This window comes from Heptranchias perlo, chromosome 2 (genome assembly GCF_035084215.1).
Source record: "Heptranchias perlo isolate sHepPer1 chromosome 2, sHepPer1.hap1, whole genome shotgun sequence".
Taxonomy (NCBI): Eukaryota; Metazoa; Chordata; class Chondrichthyes; order Hexanchiformes; family Hexanchidae; genus Heptranchias; species Heptranchias perlo.
Window position 1 is genome coordinate 121367294 of NC_090326.1, and position 17790 is coordinate 121385083.

Genomic DNA, 17790 nt, shown 5'->3' on the forward strand with positions numbered 1-17790 from the left:
ATCATAATCCACAAGCACTAGGCTGGGCAGCAGAGTGCTAGTTCTTCGTTAAGCAGGTTTGCATCATTAATTCCCAATGCAGCAAATTCCAAATCTCTCAACTAATCCACCAAAAATCTTGAAGTTCTGGAGCAAATCAATATTTTGTTTTTTGTTGCATAATTTTTTCTTTCCTGATAATCAACTGTGCAGTGTTCTGCATTGCAAAGTTTGCAACAGATGGGCACTAAGAACGCTTTCCGTTCTCATAAGTAAGACAGCTACACAGTTTCCCGTATTAAACCGTATGGGCTGGACAGTTATTGCTTTCTCTATTCCCACATCAATTTCACATCAAGCTTTCACTGAAGTGAATAATCTAATATAGAAATATTGACTAAATCAGAGAGCAACCATGGTAAATGATTGCTCTGAGGACACTCCTGTGACCTGAGGGGCAAAAGTTTATCAAAAACTATACTCGATATTTATTTTACGGTGCCCCTGAGCTAAATTTGTTTTAACTTGAGAAATAGATTTACTATATTAGGATAGTTGCAGCCTATGAGGTGTGATGTGAGCAGGCAGTAGCCTCTGTTCTGATATCTTCTCAAGTTACTCATAGAAGAAAATGATCCACTGACACTAATTAGTGGACAATTACAAAGAATTCGTTCTTCAGACAAACATGCTTAACAGATATTTAATATTTTATGGTGAGAGGAAAATGATTCAATTTATATGATGCTTTAAAATGGTAGGCTCTGGTGTCAGCTGGGAGTTAATGGGAAATATTGACAAGCACTGATATTATTCTTGCCACCCACCCCTCCCAACACACACACACACTTTAGGCAACAAAAAAGTTCAGAAGGAAAATGATATGCTCAACTACAGTTCAGTTCTCTTCAAAACTGATATGAACACTTCCATTCCAATTTAGATCACTTTTAAAAGTAAAATTATGGCCAGTGTGGTGGTTAGATATATTAACATGTTATGGTGCAGCTTCTCCCCGCAATTCCTTATATCTATACATTTGATGGTTTCAAGTTAGAGGAGTGTAGAAGTTATCTGAAGCGATGGCAGGTGAAGTTGACATGCACTTCATGAAGGAGGGAGTGAAAAGTGGAGATTGTGAAATTGTACTTCTCTTGCAGGTCCCCAGTGCATACCTCACAGAAATTGATAGCCAAGTTCCGCACCCATGAGGACGGCCTCAACCGGGATCTTGGGTTCATGTCATGCTACACGTTACCCCACCAGCGAACAAATGTTATCTGTTTTTAATATAACGGGTCAGTTACTGTCTTTTCTATGTTTCTACCTCTCTATCTCTGTTTTTATTTGTTTGTTGTTTTTTTTGGTGATTTGTATATTCTGTGAGACCTGGCAGGTAACACCTGTCTGTCTGCACACTGATTGCCTTGGCAACGGGCAGTTGAAAAAACTGTCTGTACTCACCAAGCATTGTTCTGTGAATTATAAATGCGATTTCATTTCGAGGATTTCATTTCCACATCGTTCACCTGACGAAGGAGGAAGCCTCCGAAAGCTTGTGAATTTAAAATAAAATTGCTGGACTATAACTTGGTGTTGTAAAATTGTTTACAATACCTCAAGAATGGAAGAGATTGAGTCATGGAACAGTCAGTGAATAGTACATCATGGGGGAAACCCAAAGGGTAGAGGGAAAAAAAATCTAAAATTTAAGGGGTAGGGAAAAAGAGACAATAGGTACACAGTCTATAGTTGCAACTCTGATGCCCTGTGTAAATAGATATTCCAACTTGCTCATGTTTGAATATTTCCTGCCCCCCTCTCAGCTTGTCTTCTGGCAAAAGTTGAACTCAGCAACAGTAGAAGAAGAGAAGGTGTGAAAATAAGACTTCTCCATCTATTGTCAGACGAACACTGGGATTTTGGTTTCTCTCTAATGGTAAAGGTTCAGAGCAATGCATATCAGATTTTGTGAAGGATTCAATAACATACTGTCAAAACTGGAAACAGTTGCCCACATTTGATCTATTGCCACATTTTAATGAATTATTTCAGTTTAGTCAGCTTATAGATAACAATGAAGATATAGATTTCAGCACTGCTTTATTGTATATAAGCACAGTCTAAAGTTCATGAGGTATAATCCTTTGAGTGTATTTTTAGCATTCCCTTCCTGTATTGTATTCACGCTCGTGACAAGTGCCTCTTGTAATAACAATGTAACTTTTTTTTAATAAATAAGATGAAATTTCCAAATGCTTTATAAACCTTTATTATTAAATGTAACATCAACTCTTGAAAAGTCACTTCCACCGTTTTCATTAATGTGATCTACCCGACAACATATAGAATATATAGTGTATTTTGGTTTTAGTGATCACAGGCAGCTGGCATCTATCACCTATTTAATAAAGTCTTCTTGGACAGGTAAAGGCTGCTTCTTATTGCTGTAAATGATGACCATCATTTTGACCGATAGTAAAAAAAAATGAAATGGTGCTGATGGAGTTTCCAAGGTCAAGAGGTACTGTTGATTAACCACTCTGTGATGTACAGCCCTATTATAATATTTTGAAAGTAATATAAAAATATAATATAAAAATCCATAGTTTCCATTAATATTCATTGATGTGCAATTTTCTGCTTGCAGCAATAAATCCTTCGCTAAAATTCATATTTTGTTGATATTAAATGTTGACATAGGCAAAATGTCAAAGCAAATCAACATATCCATTTCTAATTTAAAGTTCTTTAGTAAGTTTTTGTTGATGTCAGCTTCATCATGATTTAATTCTCTGCATCATTTGTGGATTTATTTAAATGGATTTTTAAAACGCTATCCCCGTTAAGCAGAGTTTAAAATTAACTTTTCAACGTTCCAAGATTCATGAATACTTATCTCAGGAAACTGAAAATTATACAAAGGAAGAACTATCCAGCTACAAGGTGTACAAGCACTCTCTGGCGGCTTTGCAATAACCGGAGTGAACTAATTCCTTTCATCATAATCATAATAATGGAGAGAACAATATTCATCCAAGAAAATAGATAAGGGCATCTTAGCTAAACTACAGAGCAGAAAATAATCCTTCTGCCAAGAGAATGTGCTATCTCTTTTATCACGATGGAACGTCATCAACTGTCGTAGCAACCTTCTCCCATTACTGATGGCACTCATGAGGATAAACGACCTGACATCCAAAGAATCACAGGTAATGCACACCCAAGATTTTTGTGACTTTCATGAGTCTTGCAACTTGCTCTTGGAAGAACCGCCTCCTCTTCTGGTCACGGAATGCAGTGAGCCAATTCAGAGAGTCAGTGTGCTTGTATAGTGATGAAAAACAGCACAACAACAGAAGCACTCTGAAGCATGGAACTGGATTGTCCATCAACATGATGAGTCATGATTACAATACAGATGTAGGTAGGAGCATTGCATGAAGTACAGTAGATTTGCAGCATAGATGGACCAAGAAAGCAAAGCTCAGAGAAATATTGGTGGCTAGATGCGGGAGGGGTTGCAATCAGACACGCTTTTTCATATATCCTGTCTAGGGATGTCAGGAGGATGTTAAAAAATCCTCCTCAGATGTGGGAGCAACATTTAAGTTTTGGACGGAGTTGGGCTTTATAAAGAAAATTAACTTATGTCTATATAGTGCTCTTCACATAAAGGATAATGTCTCAAAGTTGTTGATGTTCAGGAGAAAAATAGTGGATACTGAGCAGGAGGGGAAAAACTTTGGCTGCAAGGACCAAACATAGAAACATAGAAAATAGGAGCAGGAGTGGGCCATTCGGCTCTTCAAGCCTGCTCCGCCATTCAATATGATCATGGCTGATCCTCTACCTCAATACCATATTCCCGCTCTCTCCCCATACCCCTTGATGACTTTTGTGTCTAGAAATCTATCTAGCTCCTTCTTAAATATATTCAGTGACTTGGCCTCAACAGCCTTCTGTGGTAGAGAATTCCACAGGTTCACCACCCTCTGAGTGAAGAAATTTCTCCTCATCTCAGTCCTAAATGTCCTACCCCATATCCTGATACTGTGATCCCTCGTTCTGGACCCCCCCAGCCAGGGGAAACATCCTCCTTACATCCAGTCTGTCTAGCCCTGTCAGAATTTTAGGTTCAATCAAACGGTTTTGAGTAGGTTTTAGAAAGCAGGCAGGGAGGCATCAAAGTGGAGGGATCTAGGGAGGACGTTGCACAGGGAGGATTGCGGGTGCTGAAAGAATGTTTACAAATAATGGAGCAGAAGGAGTGGGAAACAAGGAGTTAACCTGTGTCAGGAGAGGGTAAGTGCAGGGCGTATGGTAGCAGGAGATTTATAAGGTAGGGTGATGCAAAGCCATGTAGTAATTTGAGAACAACGATCTTACAGTCAATGTTAAAAATTACTGGGGAAGAGAACTGTTTCTTGGAGGCAGCTTTAGCAATGGAAGAACTGTGTGAGTTCCATTTAAATGAGAGAAAACAGTGAGATCAAGAATGTAAAAATATGAAAACTCAAGTTACAGTCAAGAGATAAGAGCTGTTATTGGACTTATGAGTCATATGAAAAATTGAAAGATTCAATTCGAGATTCTACTTGTTCTTTAATGCATTTGTTGTAAATGGACTTTGCATAGTGTTGTAGAACCATAGAAGCTTACAGCACACAAAGAGGCCATTTGGCCCATTGTGTCTGTATCAGATCTTTGCTAGAGCAATTTTAAACTAAACTCACTACCCTACCCTCTCTCTATAACCTTGTATCTTCCACTGCTGCAAATAGTTATCCAATTTTCCCTTAAAAGACACAATGGTCTCTGCCTCAGCCACTGCCTGTGGCAAAGCATTCCATGCTCTAACAACCCTCTGCATAAAAAAAATTCTTCTTATCTCTCTCCTCAATCTCTTAGTGACAATTTTAAAATGATAACCCCTCTTTACTGACTTCCCAGCCAGAGGAAATAGCCTTTCCCCTTTTGCTCCATCAAAACCCTTCACGGTTTCAAAAATCTCATGGTGGTGGATTTCTGCTCCAGTAGAAAAACTCCTATTTGTTCAGGTTTATCCTCATAACTATAGTTTCACATCCCCAACGTCATTCTGGTGAATCTACATTGTACATTCTATGTGGTTTTAATGTCCTTTCTGCAATGGCGCATCCAAAACTGCACACAACTTATAAAACGCTGTTGACCTTTTTTATGCCTGGCAATAGAAGTTTGCATGAGTCAGCCCTCTGTGGCAGGTGTAGTAATCTGTTCTCGGATCCGCAGTATTCCAGGGCACTGTTCATAATTGGCAAGACAATCTGGCTTTAAATAGAATCTGGAGGAGTAGACCTATCACTGGGTGCTGGGATTCTTTCCACTCAGCTTCAGATAACCCTGGAAGCCAATGCTCTAAGAGGTAGAGATCTCCTAGCTGAACCCCACTGTTGTTTTATATTGTGTTCTAAGAAAATGTAACTGTAATTACGCCTGTTTGCCATACTATATTCTAGTATAGCATCTGTCTCAGCAGAAATATACAGATCATATAATACACCTGATTTATTTACAGTCCGAAGCTGGACAGCAGGAAACTTACCAGTGGCATGTGTCTCTATGAGGAATGAGTGCGCAGTCTGTTCGGAGCAGAGAAATTCTGCATTTGCACATTTTCCAGTAGTTTAAGGACTCTTAAACAAGATGGTGGATTTCTGAGGAGTCACATGCCCAGATGATCAAAAAAAAATTATGCTGATTCTACAGGTGATCATGGACCAAGTGGCAAACCTCAGTCACAACCTTGATGTTGAACCCGTGCCTCATCTGTGTGGTACTAGTAGCTGAGCATGTTGGGGTAGAACTACAGACTGGGATATTGTTCTGTGATTGATAAGCCTCCTAAGTATGCCTCGGACTGCCCTCTCCTTGAGCTCCTGCTGCATTTTGAGATGAGCAGTAACGGTGACTATACTCATGCTGGGAGGGTGAAAACTCTGCTGTACTGTTCACATGGTGAAACTCCAAATCCTGTCCTTCACTAACAGTACATCTAGATGTGGAGATGCCGGTGATGGACTGGGGTGGACAAATGCAAGGAATCTTACAACACCAGGTTATAGTCCAACAATTTTATTTTAAAATCACAAGCTTTCGGAGATTATCCCCTTCGTCATTCACCTGACGGGGATAATCTCCGAAAGCTTGTGATTTGAAAATAAAATTGTTGGACTATAACCTGGTGTTGTAAGATTCCTAGTATATCTAGAGTTCCAGATTCACTTTTCATTTTTATTCCACCTAGTTAAATCTGCATGAGTTATCTCCTGATTGATTTTTCCGTTTGCTAATTTCCTTTCACACATTTTAGTAAAACCTGGTGTTGAGATAGAAATGGACAAATAGTTTGGGTTACTGCTTTTGACTGGTTTTTCTCACCTGTTTATTCATGTCCAGGTTTTCCTTTAATGCACTGGAGAAAATATAGCACCAAGTGACTTAAGCAATGAGGATATGTAGTACAACATATAGGAGGGGCAGTTTTAAATCTGATCTCTGTAAACCAGGAGGGAAAAGCTGTGTGATCTGACTCGATGACAAATGAAGGCTAAGGAACAGGATGGAACAAAGTAAATAGAATTGTGCATCGCAGGAATAACACGGAACAAAACAGAGCCAACAAAATGGAAATTGATAGCTTGAAGTACAGACGAAATCCTGGTGGCAATTCAGTCCCAAGTTAAGTAAGTTAAACAATTTTTAAATTGCCTTATCCAAATATTAAGCTATTTCCTGTGAAAGCGCTTAGATTTTTCATTAATTGTATTAAAGTGTGTTTTACATTTAGAATACTTTTTATAAGTTGCCATGACACTCTACTGATGGTCAGAATGACTATTGTAGCATTCAGGAAAAGGAGAGCTGATTAAAGCATGAAGTGGATGTAGCGTTTCATTCTGGTTGATTTCCCATAAAACACACTCTTCCAACCAACTAAGAAGCATGTATTATCAATAGGAAATGTCAGAAGTGGTCCCTTTGGCTCTCCTAAATATTTGGCACTTTAAAAAATGACATTTCAAATAAATATATAGGCCAAGATATAATTATATACTGAAATGGGGAGGCAAACAAATAGGTTTTGTCTCAGTGAAATTTTTAATCAAGCTATTAGTTTATTCTAGTTATAAAAACAAAGTTCCAGAGAACAAGTAAGGTCCCTGGGCACAATCTTGATCGTACAGCTCCATGGCATACTGTAGCACTAAACATTAATATTCAGAAAACAAAAGTAAGCTCTTGGCTATTTGAACCTTTCTATTATGAAAGGAGGCTGAACTGACTGGTAAAAGTTGGAAAAATCAGATCTTTGATTCTGGGAGTGATATGAGTTCTTTTAAATACAAATCAGATTAAGTGCTACAGGTTTGAAGCTCTTAAATTTGAACCGATTATCTGTCCGGGGATACAAAAGGACTGTTAATTATTCTTTTTAGTAGTCCTTAATCCCGCAGGAGCATCTGCTTCACGCACCACTGGAAAATCTCACCCATCAGTGTATGTGCCAGGAGACTGGCATCAATTAAATCAATTAGGGAAAATTCTGTTCTAACTCAACCAATGATTTGCAGTCTGTACACTTAGTATCTGTTTAACTGTGACATGATGCTGAAACTGGGGTCAGTCGGAGATTGGCAGAAAACGTGCATGAAGGAGAATCTGTTCAAATAACATGGATTTGAAAGGAAATTCACTAAACAAACTAATTGGCTGTGATTTGATTACCCAGGTAGTGCGTGAATGTGATGGGATGAAAACCATTAGTAATTCTAATCATTCTCAGCTACTGCTTCTGATACCTCTCTTATAAGTTGGCTGATTTATGTGGAAAAGTTAAACTGATAAAGCACTTTAAGTTTACACACATTAAAAGGACTGAACTTTATGTTGCATTTGGAATGAATTTTGTTAAGTATTTGGCATACGTATCTTGGGCTGCAGTTATACAATAACAGTGTTGGGGGGAAAGCTCCTTAGAGGAGTGAGCCTTACTCTGCTTTGCTCCAGAATCAGGTCAGGTCAGGTCAGGTACCAACTCTAGGTTTACACTGCAATTTCTTAGCTGTAATCAGGTCAGCAGATAAAAAGTTGATTGACTAGACCATCAGAAATCAACTCCAAATTTACTGTCTCGTGGTACAGTTCCATGAACACCTGCAGCCCTGCAGTACATTACGTTAGTGGTCATTCTTTATGTTTTAGTTTTACCAATGGGAGTCAGAAAGCCAATCATACATTGCTTACCCTCTGAAAGAAATCAATCGGCAGACTGAGAAATTTTTACATTATCTAACCTAAAAGACAGTCTGGTGGTAGCACAGCAAACTGGAGCCAGAGTGGCAGAACAGGGGCCTGCAATTTGCCAAGTGATGACTGGCTGAAGTCAGCCATGTTGTCATGGGAGGTGATGGGATAAGTAGGTATTTCTAGGTAGCTATCATGCACCTCCTAATAACTGGTTTCAGAGCAGCACTAGAGATGGCTTCAAAGCCTGCTGTCAGAGCTGGTAGTAGTGCATGCTATGCTTATCTGATGGCTTGCTGGGCAAACGCAGTGCCTAGTGTGTTGTGAGATCAAGATGGTTCAATCCCTGGGTTGTGCTGAATTTGTTCATCTTATTTCAGCCTGGGCAATAGTGCAAATACTATAACTGGCCTCACAGCCAGGGTTGGGTTGGGAGAAGAAAAGAAGCAATCAGCTAAGCTCCTGATTGTAATCTAGAATCCTCAGCTGAAAAGTGTGTGCCTGTGGATGTTGAATGAAGACAGGATTGGGCTTGTCTTTGATGGCCTCATGTTAAAATAGCTTGTCACTAGACTCAGGGATGAAGAATGGCCATTTGGACAAAGATACTGGAAGGCTGTTGGCAGCCCAAAGAACTGTACCCCAACAAGAGTCATCACTTTCACAAATGAAGGAAGGAAATGGTGGGAGAAGTGAAAACAAGTGTCAGCCTGAACCAAAAAAAAAGTTTTAAATATTGTTTAATTTGAATATGCAAGGCTGTGGAAAGTCCAGATCAGAAATCTATATATCAAGCTTTGGTCAATCTGCTTAGTGTTGTGGTGCAAGGTTGGTAATAAAAATAAATCCAGTAATGCATATATGACAAACTGTAGCCATGTAAAACCCTTCTGCTCTTACAGTAAACATGGATTTATAAGGAACCATTTTGAAGATGTAGAAGATTGCAATTGCTCAACAGATGCATTAAATCGTGTTGACAGCTGTATTAAGATCATGATCAACAGCACAGCACTGAGGCTTTCCTGGTATACTCAGTGAAGATATTGCTTTTAACGCCAGGCCTCATTACCATGTTGCCGGTCCACTTCCTGCTCGGAATAACTACCAACCTGTGGAAAATCAGGCCGCCATGGCTGCCTGCGGGCATACAGGTGGGTCTGGGGAAGGGGAATCCGGGTGGGTCTCGTGGGAGGGAGGGGAAGTCAGGAGCAGGGAAGGGATAAACTTTCCTTGTGGGGCCTGGAGGAGTACGCCTCCTCCTGGCCCTACAAAGAAAAACAAAAACTTACCTCCCAATCCTCTTCTGACCTGGTTCAGCCTGGTGGGAATGCTGCAGTGGCTTTCCTGCTCAGGCTGGGGTTAAAATTGCGGTTGGGGCCCAATGACATCATCAGATCCAGATCTGCATATTTAAAGAGGGATCCCAATGGTTTCCGGCAGGTGGCTTAGCCGTCTATCCAGAATGTCCAGTAAAAATTGGAAATGATGGGATCCGGGCAGGAAATCGGTGGGTAAGTCACCCGGTAGATTTTAATTGCTTACCCGCCCGGGTATGGTTATGTTCCACTCACAGTCTTTCTCATTCATTACTACCATTGTAGATGTTGGGCATTTAGGAACAAAAGGAAAGAATACACCGGTTAATCTTTCATGCAACATATCTGAAGTTTATTGGTACGTTCTGTGTATTTTCCCCCCAGAATCATTTTTTTTGTTAAACTTTAATTTTTCAAGATATATAATGGGGTGAGTGAGGAACAAAATTACCACTCAAATGACTTGGAAAAAATTGTCAGGACTGTGATTAGTTCTTTTTTTTGAATGGAAATTTTTTTGAGAACTGATAAATAAGTGTTTAAAGGGCTTTGCAAGGTCAAACATACATCAGATGCAAAACTTTTAATTATACTGATAGATACATTGATACAGGATTGTTCATGTTAGATCTACAAAACAGACTAAAAACACTGGTGCAGCCATGTTGAAAATAACCTATCACAGATTTTACAGCAATGATGATTTCCTGTCACCACTTGTATGGTGTTGTCAAAAAAACAACAGATTTATACACTAATGCATAAATGTTAAGTGCATTATACCCAAAACAGCCTCAAACCTTCGAGCAATACCAGTGAAGCCCTGTCACCTTATTTCTATTTTCTAAAATCCTGCAAAATCAAGGCATTTTATTATGATCGAGGAGGTATCTAACTGTTTCACTATCAATTTATTCCTAGTAGGACCATGACAGTAGGATATACTTATTGATGCACTGTAGTATTAAATAGCTCATTTAATTAAAAAAATGATCGGTCATTGTAGTAGTTCATGATTCACATTTTTTTCTTCTATGGTTTGAGTCTGGCGCTGTGTGTCATTCATTCCACTTAATTATTTTAACTGCTTCACAGATACTTGCAATACATATTTTACTTTTTAAAATTGCATGCACCTTTAGTAGAACCCTTATAAAACAAAGTAGTCATATGAACCATAGCAACAGAATGTTCAGAGGTCCTCAGTTTAGATTTACACAAAATGTACACTGCACTACAAGGTACAATTCAAATCACTGAAATAATGTTCTCCCTTTTCTGTGATTGTGTTGCATCAAGGTTTTCTAAGGTGCTATGGAACAGTGAGGTCTCACCCCAAGTAAGAGAACTCCCAATCGTATACATTATGAACTACGTAATAACCAGTTTTTCTTTAACTCCCCTTCCTAAAATCAATCATGTTATTTATCAACTCAAATTCTTAGCTCCAATTCCTAACAAGCAGCCAGTCACATGAGGATACATGACCCTTTGGTTAAGATAGTAGTTCTGACACGGTGCCCATGTTTTACACTGACAAATAATATTCCTCATTAGTCAAGAGCCTCATAACGATTGTCAATGTAATAGAACTGTTGGAGTGAATTGTCTTGTTTGACAACAGTGACTGCACTTCAAAAGTACTTCATTGGCTGTAAAGAGCTTTGGGATGTCCTGAGGTGAAAGCTGCTATATAAATGCAAGTTCTTAACAAGACCGAAATGAACTGATGTTTAAAAACTTGGATCGCTCTCTCTGGTGCAGAAATAGAGATGGAATTTAAAGATTTTTGAGTTAAAATTGCCCCCTCTGTTGCATGACATCAACAAATAGCAGTGACCTTTTTTGTCAACAAAACACAGGTGGGATGATTAATTAGTTGGCTTCAAAATTCAACTGGTGTTTTTTTGGAAAATTGAAGCAACATTAAATGAAGAAATGCACACAGTCTCTGCTACCGGTGAATTCAACCTCTCTCTCTCAGTTTACTGCACTATCTGAATTTAAAGAACACAAAACAAAAGCTACAAGTGTACAATCAGAACATTGTCATTTTTCCCTCCCTTTCTCTCACACACACAGCAGCAGAAATAAAAACTTTTAAAAAGCATTTTTAGAAACTTGATCGCCAAATTGCACAATCACAGCATGAGTTTAGATAAGCAAAGCTCATTATAAATGTGTACAATTTTACAACACCAAGTTATAGTCCAGCAATTTTATTTTAAATTCACAAGCTTTCGGAGGCTTCCTCCTTCGTCAGGTGAAAATGTGAAAATGAAATCCTCGAAATGAAATCGCATTTATAATTCACAGAACAATGCTTGGTGAGTACAAACAGTTTTTTCAACTGCCCGTTGCCAAGGCAATCAGTGTGCAGACAGACAGGTGTTACCTGCCAGGTCTCACAGAATATACAAATCACCAAAAAAAAAACAACAAACAAAAAAAACAGAGATAGAGAGGTAGAAACATAGAAAAGACAGCAACTGACCCGTTATATTAAAAACAGATAACATTTGTTCGCTGGTGGGGTAACGTGTAGCGTGACATGAACCCAAGATCCCGGTTGAGGCCGTCCTGAGCAGACGAGGAGGAACGCGATGGACACCTACAGACGCTGAAAGACGCCCTAGTAAGAACGGGATATGACGCTCGACTCATCGATCGACAGTTCCGACGGGCCACAGCAAAAAATCGCATAGACCTCCTCAGGAGACTAACACGGGACGCAACCAACAGAGTACCCTTTGTCGTCCAGTACTTCCCCGGAGCGGAGAAACTACGCCATGTTCTCCGCAGCCTTCAACATGTCATCAATGAGGACAAACACCTCGCTATGGCCATCCCCACACCTCCACTACTCGCCTTTAAACAGCCACCCAACCTCAAACAGACCATCGTTCGCAGCAAATTACCTAGCTTTCAAGAGAACAGCGTCCACGACACCACACAACCCTGCCACGGTAACCTCTGCAAGACATGCCAGATCATCGACACAGATACCACCATCACACGAGAGGACACCACCCACCAGGTGCATGGTTCATACTCCTGTGACTCGGCCAACGATGTCTACCTCATACGTTGCAGGAAAGGAGCATGGTACATTGGCGAGACCATGCAGATGCTGCGACAACGGATGAACGGACACCGCGCAACAATCGCCAAACAGGAGGGTTCCCTCCCAGTCGGGGAACACTTCAGCAGTCATGGACATTCATCCACTGACCTTCGGGTAAGCGTACTCCAAGGCGGCCTTCGAGACACACGACAATGCAAAATCGTCGAGCAGAAATTGATAGCCAAGTTCCGCACACATGAGGACGGCCTCAACCGGGATCTTGGGTTCATGTCACGCTACACGTTACCCCACCAGCGAACAAATGTTATCTGTTTTTAATATAACGGGTCAGTTGCTGTCTTTTCTATGTTTCTACCTCTCTATCTCTGTTTTTTTTGTTTGTTGTTTTTTTTTTTGGTGATTTGTATATTCTGAGACCTTGCAAGTAACACCTGTCTGTCTGCACACTGATTGCCTTGGCAACGGGCAGTTGAAAAAACTGTCTGTACTCAACAAGCATTGTTCTGTGAATTATAAATGCGATTTCATTTCGAGGATTTCATTTTCACATTTTCACCTGACGAAGGAGGTAGCCTCCGAAAGCTTGTGAATTTAAAATAAAATTGCTGGACTATAACTTGGTGTTGTAAAATTGTTTACAATTGTCAACCCCAGTCCATCACCGGCATCTCCACATCATTATAAATGTGTACATACGAATTTAAAATGGGAAAAAGTTGACCTAAAAAGCACAGTAAGTATGTAATTTTAATGCATTATAGATTGAGATATTGCAGCGGAGTTTTTCTTTGACTATCCACACTTTCCCAACAGTGTCAGTGTCCATAAAATGGACAGGTTGATCCCACATTTAAATAAAATCCTTGCTTTGCTTTCTCAGTAAGACAAGGGCGTAATGATAAATGTGACATCACAGCATAAACTAGCACAAAATTAGCAATCTAACCCAGAAAGGCCACCAAAAAAAGGCAGGTGTTGTAAACGGAAGCCATGATGTGGAGATGCCGGTGATGGACTGGGGTTGACAATTGTAAACAATTTTACAACACCTCAGGTGAACGACCTGAGGAAGGAGGAAGCCTCCGAAAGCTTGTGAATTTAAAATAAAATTGCTGGACTATAACTTGGTGTTTACAATTGTTTACAATTGTAAACGGAACTCATTGATGCAGTAAAGGTGCTCTTTTGAGTTTCTAAAAATTGACTTCAAGGGGAAGGAAGGAGGCAGGATTAAACATAAAGTCAACGACTGGGTTAAGTCTTGTTTAAAGGGGATAGAGAGAGGATTTTATTTCTTCACTTCCAGTGATAATGTTCCTGAACATAGTCATTTGTTTTGTCAGTGCATCCACGTGCCTGACAACAATAAAAGTTAATGGAGTGCAGAGGTACTGTAGGCGAGCCACAGACAAAGATATTAAGATTCTCATTAGAATTTTGCATGTAATGGGTAAGCTTCATATACAGACTCTTATTGCAATATGTGGGCAGCGTGTCACTCCTCCGTTGTGAACAGATAACCCCGGTGTGCACAGATTATTGAGGAAAGTATTCTCAGGAAAGACACAATCTTTTATTTCTGATGAAGCTCAATATTAACATGGATTATTTCTGGTCACAGCACATAATCTCAGGATTGCTACCAGTGCCACGGGCTAGTCAGAGTAGGAATGACAGGATAGCTAAGATGAATACGTGGCTTGAGAGATGGTGCAAGAGGGAGGGATTCAAATTCCTGGGCCATTGGAACCGGTTCTGGGGGAGGTGGGACCAGTACAAATTGGACGGTCTGCATCTGGGCAGGACTGGAACCAATGTCCTAGGGGGAGTGTTTGCCAGTGCTGTTGGGGAGGGTTTAAACTAATGTGGCAGGGGGATGGGAACCGATGCAGGAAGTCAGTGGGAAATAAAGTGGTGACAGAAACAAAAGGCAGTAAGGGAGAGTGTACAGAACATGACCGGACAGATGGTCTGAGAAAGCAGGGCAAAGACCAAGGGAAGACTAGATTAAACTGCATTTATTTCAATGCAAGAAGTCTGATGGGCAAGGCAGATGAACTCAGGGCATGGATGGGTACATGGGACTGGGATGTTATAGCTATTACTGAAACATGGCTAAGGGAGGGGCAGGACTGGCAGCTCAATGTTCCAGGGTACAGATGCTATAGGAAAGATAGAGCAGGAGGTAAGAGAGGAGGGGGAGTTGCGTTCTTGATTAGGGAGAACATCACGGCAGTAGTGAGAGGGGATATATCCGAGGGTTCGCCCACTGAGTCCATATGGGTAGAACTGAAAAATAAGAAGGGAGAGATCACTTTGATAGGATTGTACTACAGACCCCCAAATAGTCAACGGGAAATTGAGGAGCAAATATGTAAGGAGATTACAGACAGCTGCAAGAAAAATAGGGTGGTAATAGTAGGGGACTTTAACTTTCCCAACATTGACTGGGACAGCCATAGCATTAGGGGCTTGGATGGAGAGAAATTTGTTGAGTGTATTCAGGAGGAATTTCTCATTCAGTATGTGGATGGCCCGACTAGAGAGGGGGCAAAACTTGACCTCCTCTTGGGAAATAAGGAAGGGCAGGTGACAGAAGTGTTAGTGAGGGATCACTTTGGGACCAGTGATCATAATTCCATTAGTTTTAAGATAGCTATGGAGAAGGATAGGTCTGGCCCAAAAGTTAAAATTCTAAATTGGGGAAAGGCCAATTTTGATGGTATTAGACAGGAACTTTCAGAAGTTGATTGGGAGAGTCTGTTGGCAGGCAAAGGGACGTCTGGTAAGTGGGAGGCTTTCAAAAGTGTGTTAACCAGGGTTCAGTGTAAGCACATTCCTTATAAAGTGAAGGGCAAGGCTGGTCGAAGTAGGGAACCTTGGATGACTCGGGAGATTGAGGCACTAGTCAAAAATAAGAAGGAGGCATATGACATGCATAGGCAGCTGGGATCAAGTGGATCCCTTGAAGAGTATAGAGATTGCCGGAGTAGAGTTAAGAGAGAAATCAGGAGGGCAAAAAGGGGATATGAGATTGCTTTGGCAGATCAGGCAAAGGTGAATCCAAAGAGCTTCTACAAATACATAAAGGGCAAAAGGGTAACTAGGGAGAGAGTAGGGCCTCTTAAGGATCAACAAGGTCATCTATGTGCGGAACCACAAGAGATGGGTGAGATCCTGAATGAATATTTCACATCGGTATTTACGGTTGAGAAAGGCATGGATGTTAGGGAACTTGGGGAAATAAATAGTGATGTCTTGAGGAGTGTACATATTACAGAGAGGGAGGTGCTGGAAGTCTTAACGCGCATCAAGGTAGATAAATCTCCGGGACCTGATGAAATGTATCCCAGGACGTTATGGGAGGTTAGGGAGGAAATTGCGGGTCCCCTAGCAGAGATATTTGAATCATCCACCGCTACAGGTGAGGTGCCTGAAGATTGGAGGGTAGCAAATGTTGTGCCTTTGTTTAAGAAGGGCGGCAGGGAAAAGCCTGGGAACTACAGACCAGTGAGCCTGACATCTGTAGTGGGTAAGTTGTTAGAGGGTATTCTGAGGGACAGAATCTACAGGCATTTGGAGAGGCAGGGACTAATTAGGAACAGTCAGCATGGTTTTGTGAGAGGAAAATCATGTCTCACGAATTTGATTGAGTTTTTTGAAGGGGTAACCAAGAAGATAGATGAGGGCTGTGCAGTAGACGTGGTCTACATGGACTTCAGCAAAGCATTTGACAAGGTACCGCATGGTAGGTTGTTACATAAGGTTAAATCTCATGGGATCCAAGGTGAGGTAGCCAATTGGATACAAAATTGGCTTGACGACAGAAGACAGAGGGTGGTTGTCGAGGGTTGTTTTTCAAACTGGATGCCTGTGTCCAGCGGTGTGCCTCAGGGATCGGTGCTGGGTCCGCTGTTATTTGTTATTTATATTAATGATTTGGATGAGAATTTAGGAGGCATGGTTAGTAAGTTTGCAGATGACACCAAGATTGGTGGCATTGTGGACAGTGAAGAAGGTTATCTAGGATTGCAACGGGATCTTGATAAATTGGGCCAGTGGGCCGATGAATGGCAGATGGAGTTTAATTTAGATAAATGTGAGGTGATGCATTTTGGTAGATCGAATCGGGCCAGGACCTACTCCGTTAATGGTAGGGCGTTGGGGAGAGTTATAGAACAAAGAGATCTAGGAGTACAGATTCATAGCTCCTTGAAAGTGGAGTCACAGGTGGATAGGGTGGTGAAGAAGGCATTCAGCATGCTTGGTTTCATTGGTCAGAACATTGAATGCAGGAGTTGGGATGTCTTGTTGAAGTTGTACAGGGCATTGGTGAGGCCACACTTGGAGTACTGTGTACAATTCTGGTCACCCTATTATAGAAAGGATATTATTAAACTAGAAAGAGTGCAGAAAAGATTTACTAGGATGCTACCGGGACTTGATGGTTTGACTTACAGGGAGAGGTTAGACAGACTGGGACTTTATTCCCTGGAGAGTAGGAGGTTAAGGGGTGATCTTATAGAAGTCTATAAAATAATGAGGGGCATAGATAAGGTCGATAGTCAAAATCTTTTCCCAAAGGTAGGGGAGTCTATAACGAGGGGGCATAGATTTAAGGTGAGAGGGGAGAGATACAAAAGGATCCAGAGGGGCAATTTTTTCACTCAAAGGGTGGTGAGTGTCTGGAACGAGCTGCCAGAGGCAGTAGTAGAGGCGGGTACAATTTTGTCTTTTAAAAAGCATTTGGACAGTTACATGGGGAAGATGGGTATCGAGGGATATGGGCCAAGTGCAGGCAATTGGGACTAGCTTAGTGGTATAAACTGGGCGACATGGACATGTTGGGCCGAAGGGCCTGTTTCCATGTTGTAACTTCTATGATTCTATGATTCTATGATTCTATAATGAGGCCTTCTTTCACATTTCTTAATAATTCATTTTTTAACTTCCAGTCAACAGGGTCAAGACACAAACTTCAGCAGCGGAGAGATTTTCATTCCACCACATGCTTTTCAGTTTATTCCCATCTTAATAGTTAATACAGTTTTATTTTTAAAATTTTATTATATTAACCAAAAAGTCTTTTATAGCCAGATTTTTACTTATTCTAAAGAA

The 17790-nt window shown here is 40.7% G+C and overlaps 1 protein-coding gene across 3 annotated transcripts in view; it reads right to left on the reverse strand.

The window, feature by feature from the left end:
• The window catches only part of si:dkey-12j5.1 (uncharacterized), a 409564-nt gene that overhangs the window by 25687 nt on the left and 366087 nt on the right, over positions 1-17790 (reverse strand). The window contains exon 13 of one of the 3 annotated variants that reach the window (XM_068006764.1): positions 2448-2537. The exons of the other annotated variants lie outside the window; for them this stretch is intronic. Within the exon in view, the coding sequence (XP_067862865.1) occupies positions 2514-2537 (24 nt within the window). The 3' untranslated portion in view covers positions 2448-2513. Of the gene's footprint in view, positions 1-2447; positions 2538-17790 lie in introns of those variants that run through there. 3 annotated transcript variants of the gene reach the window in all.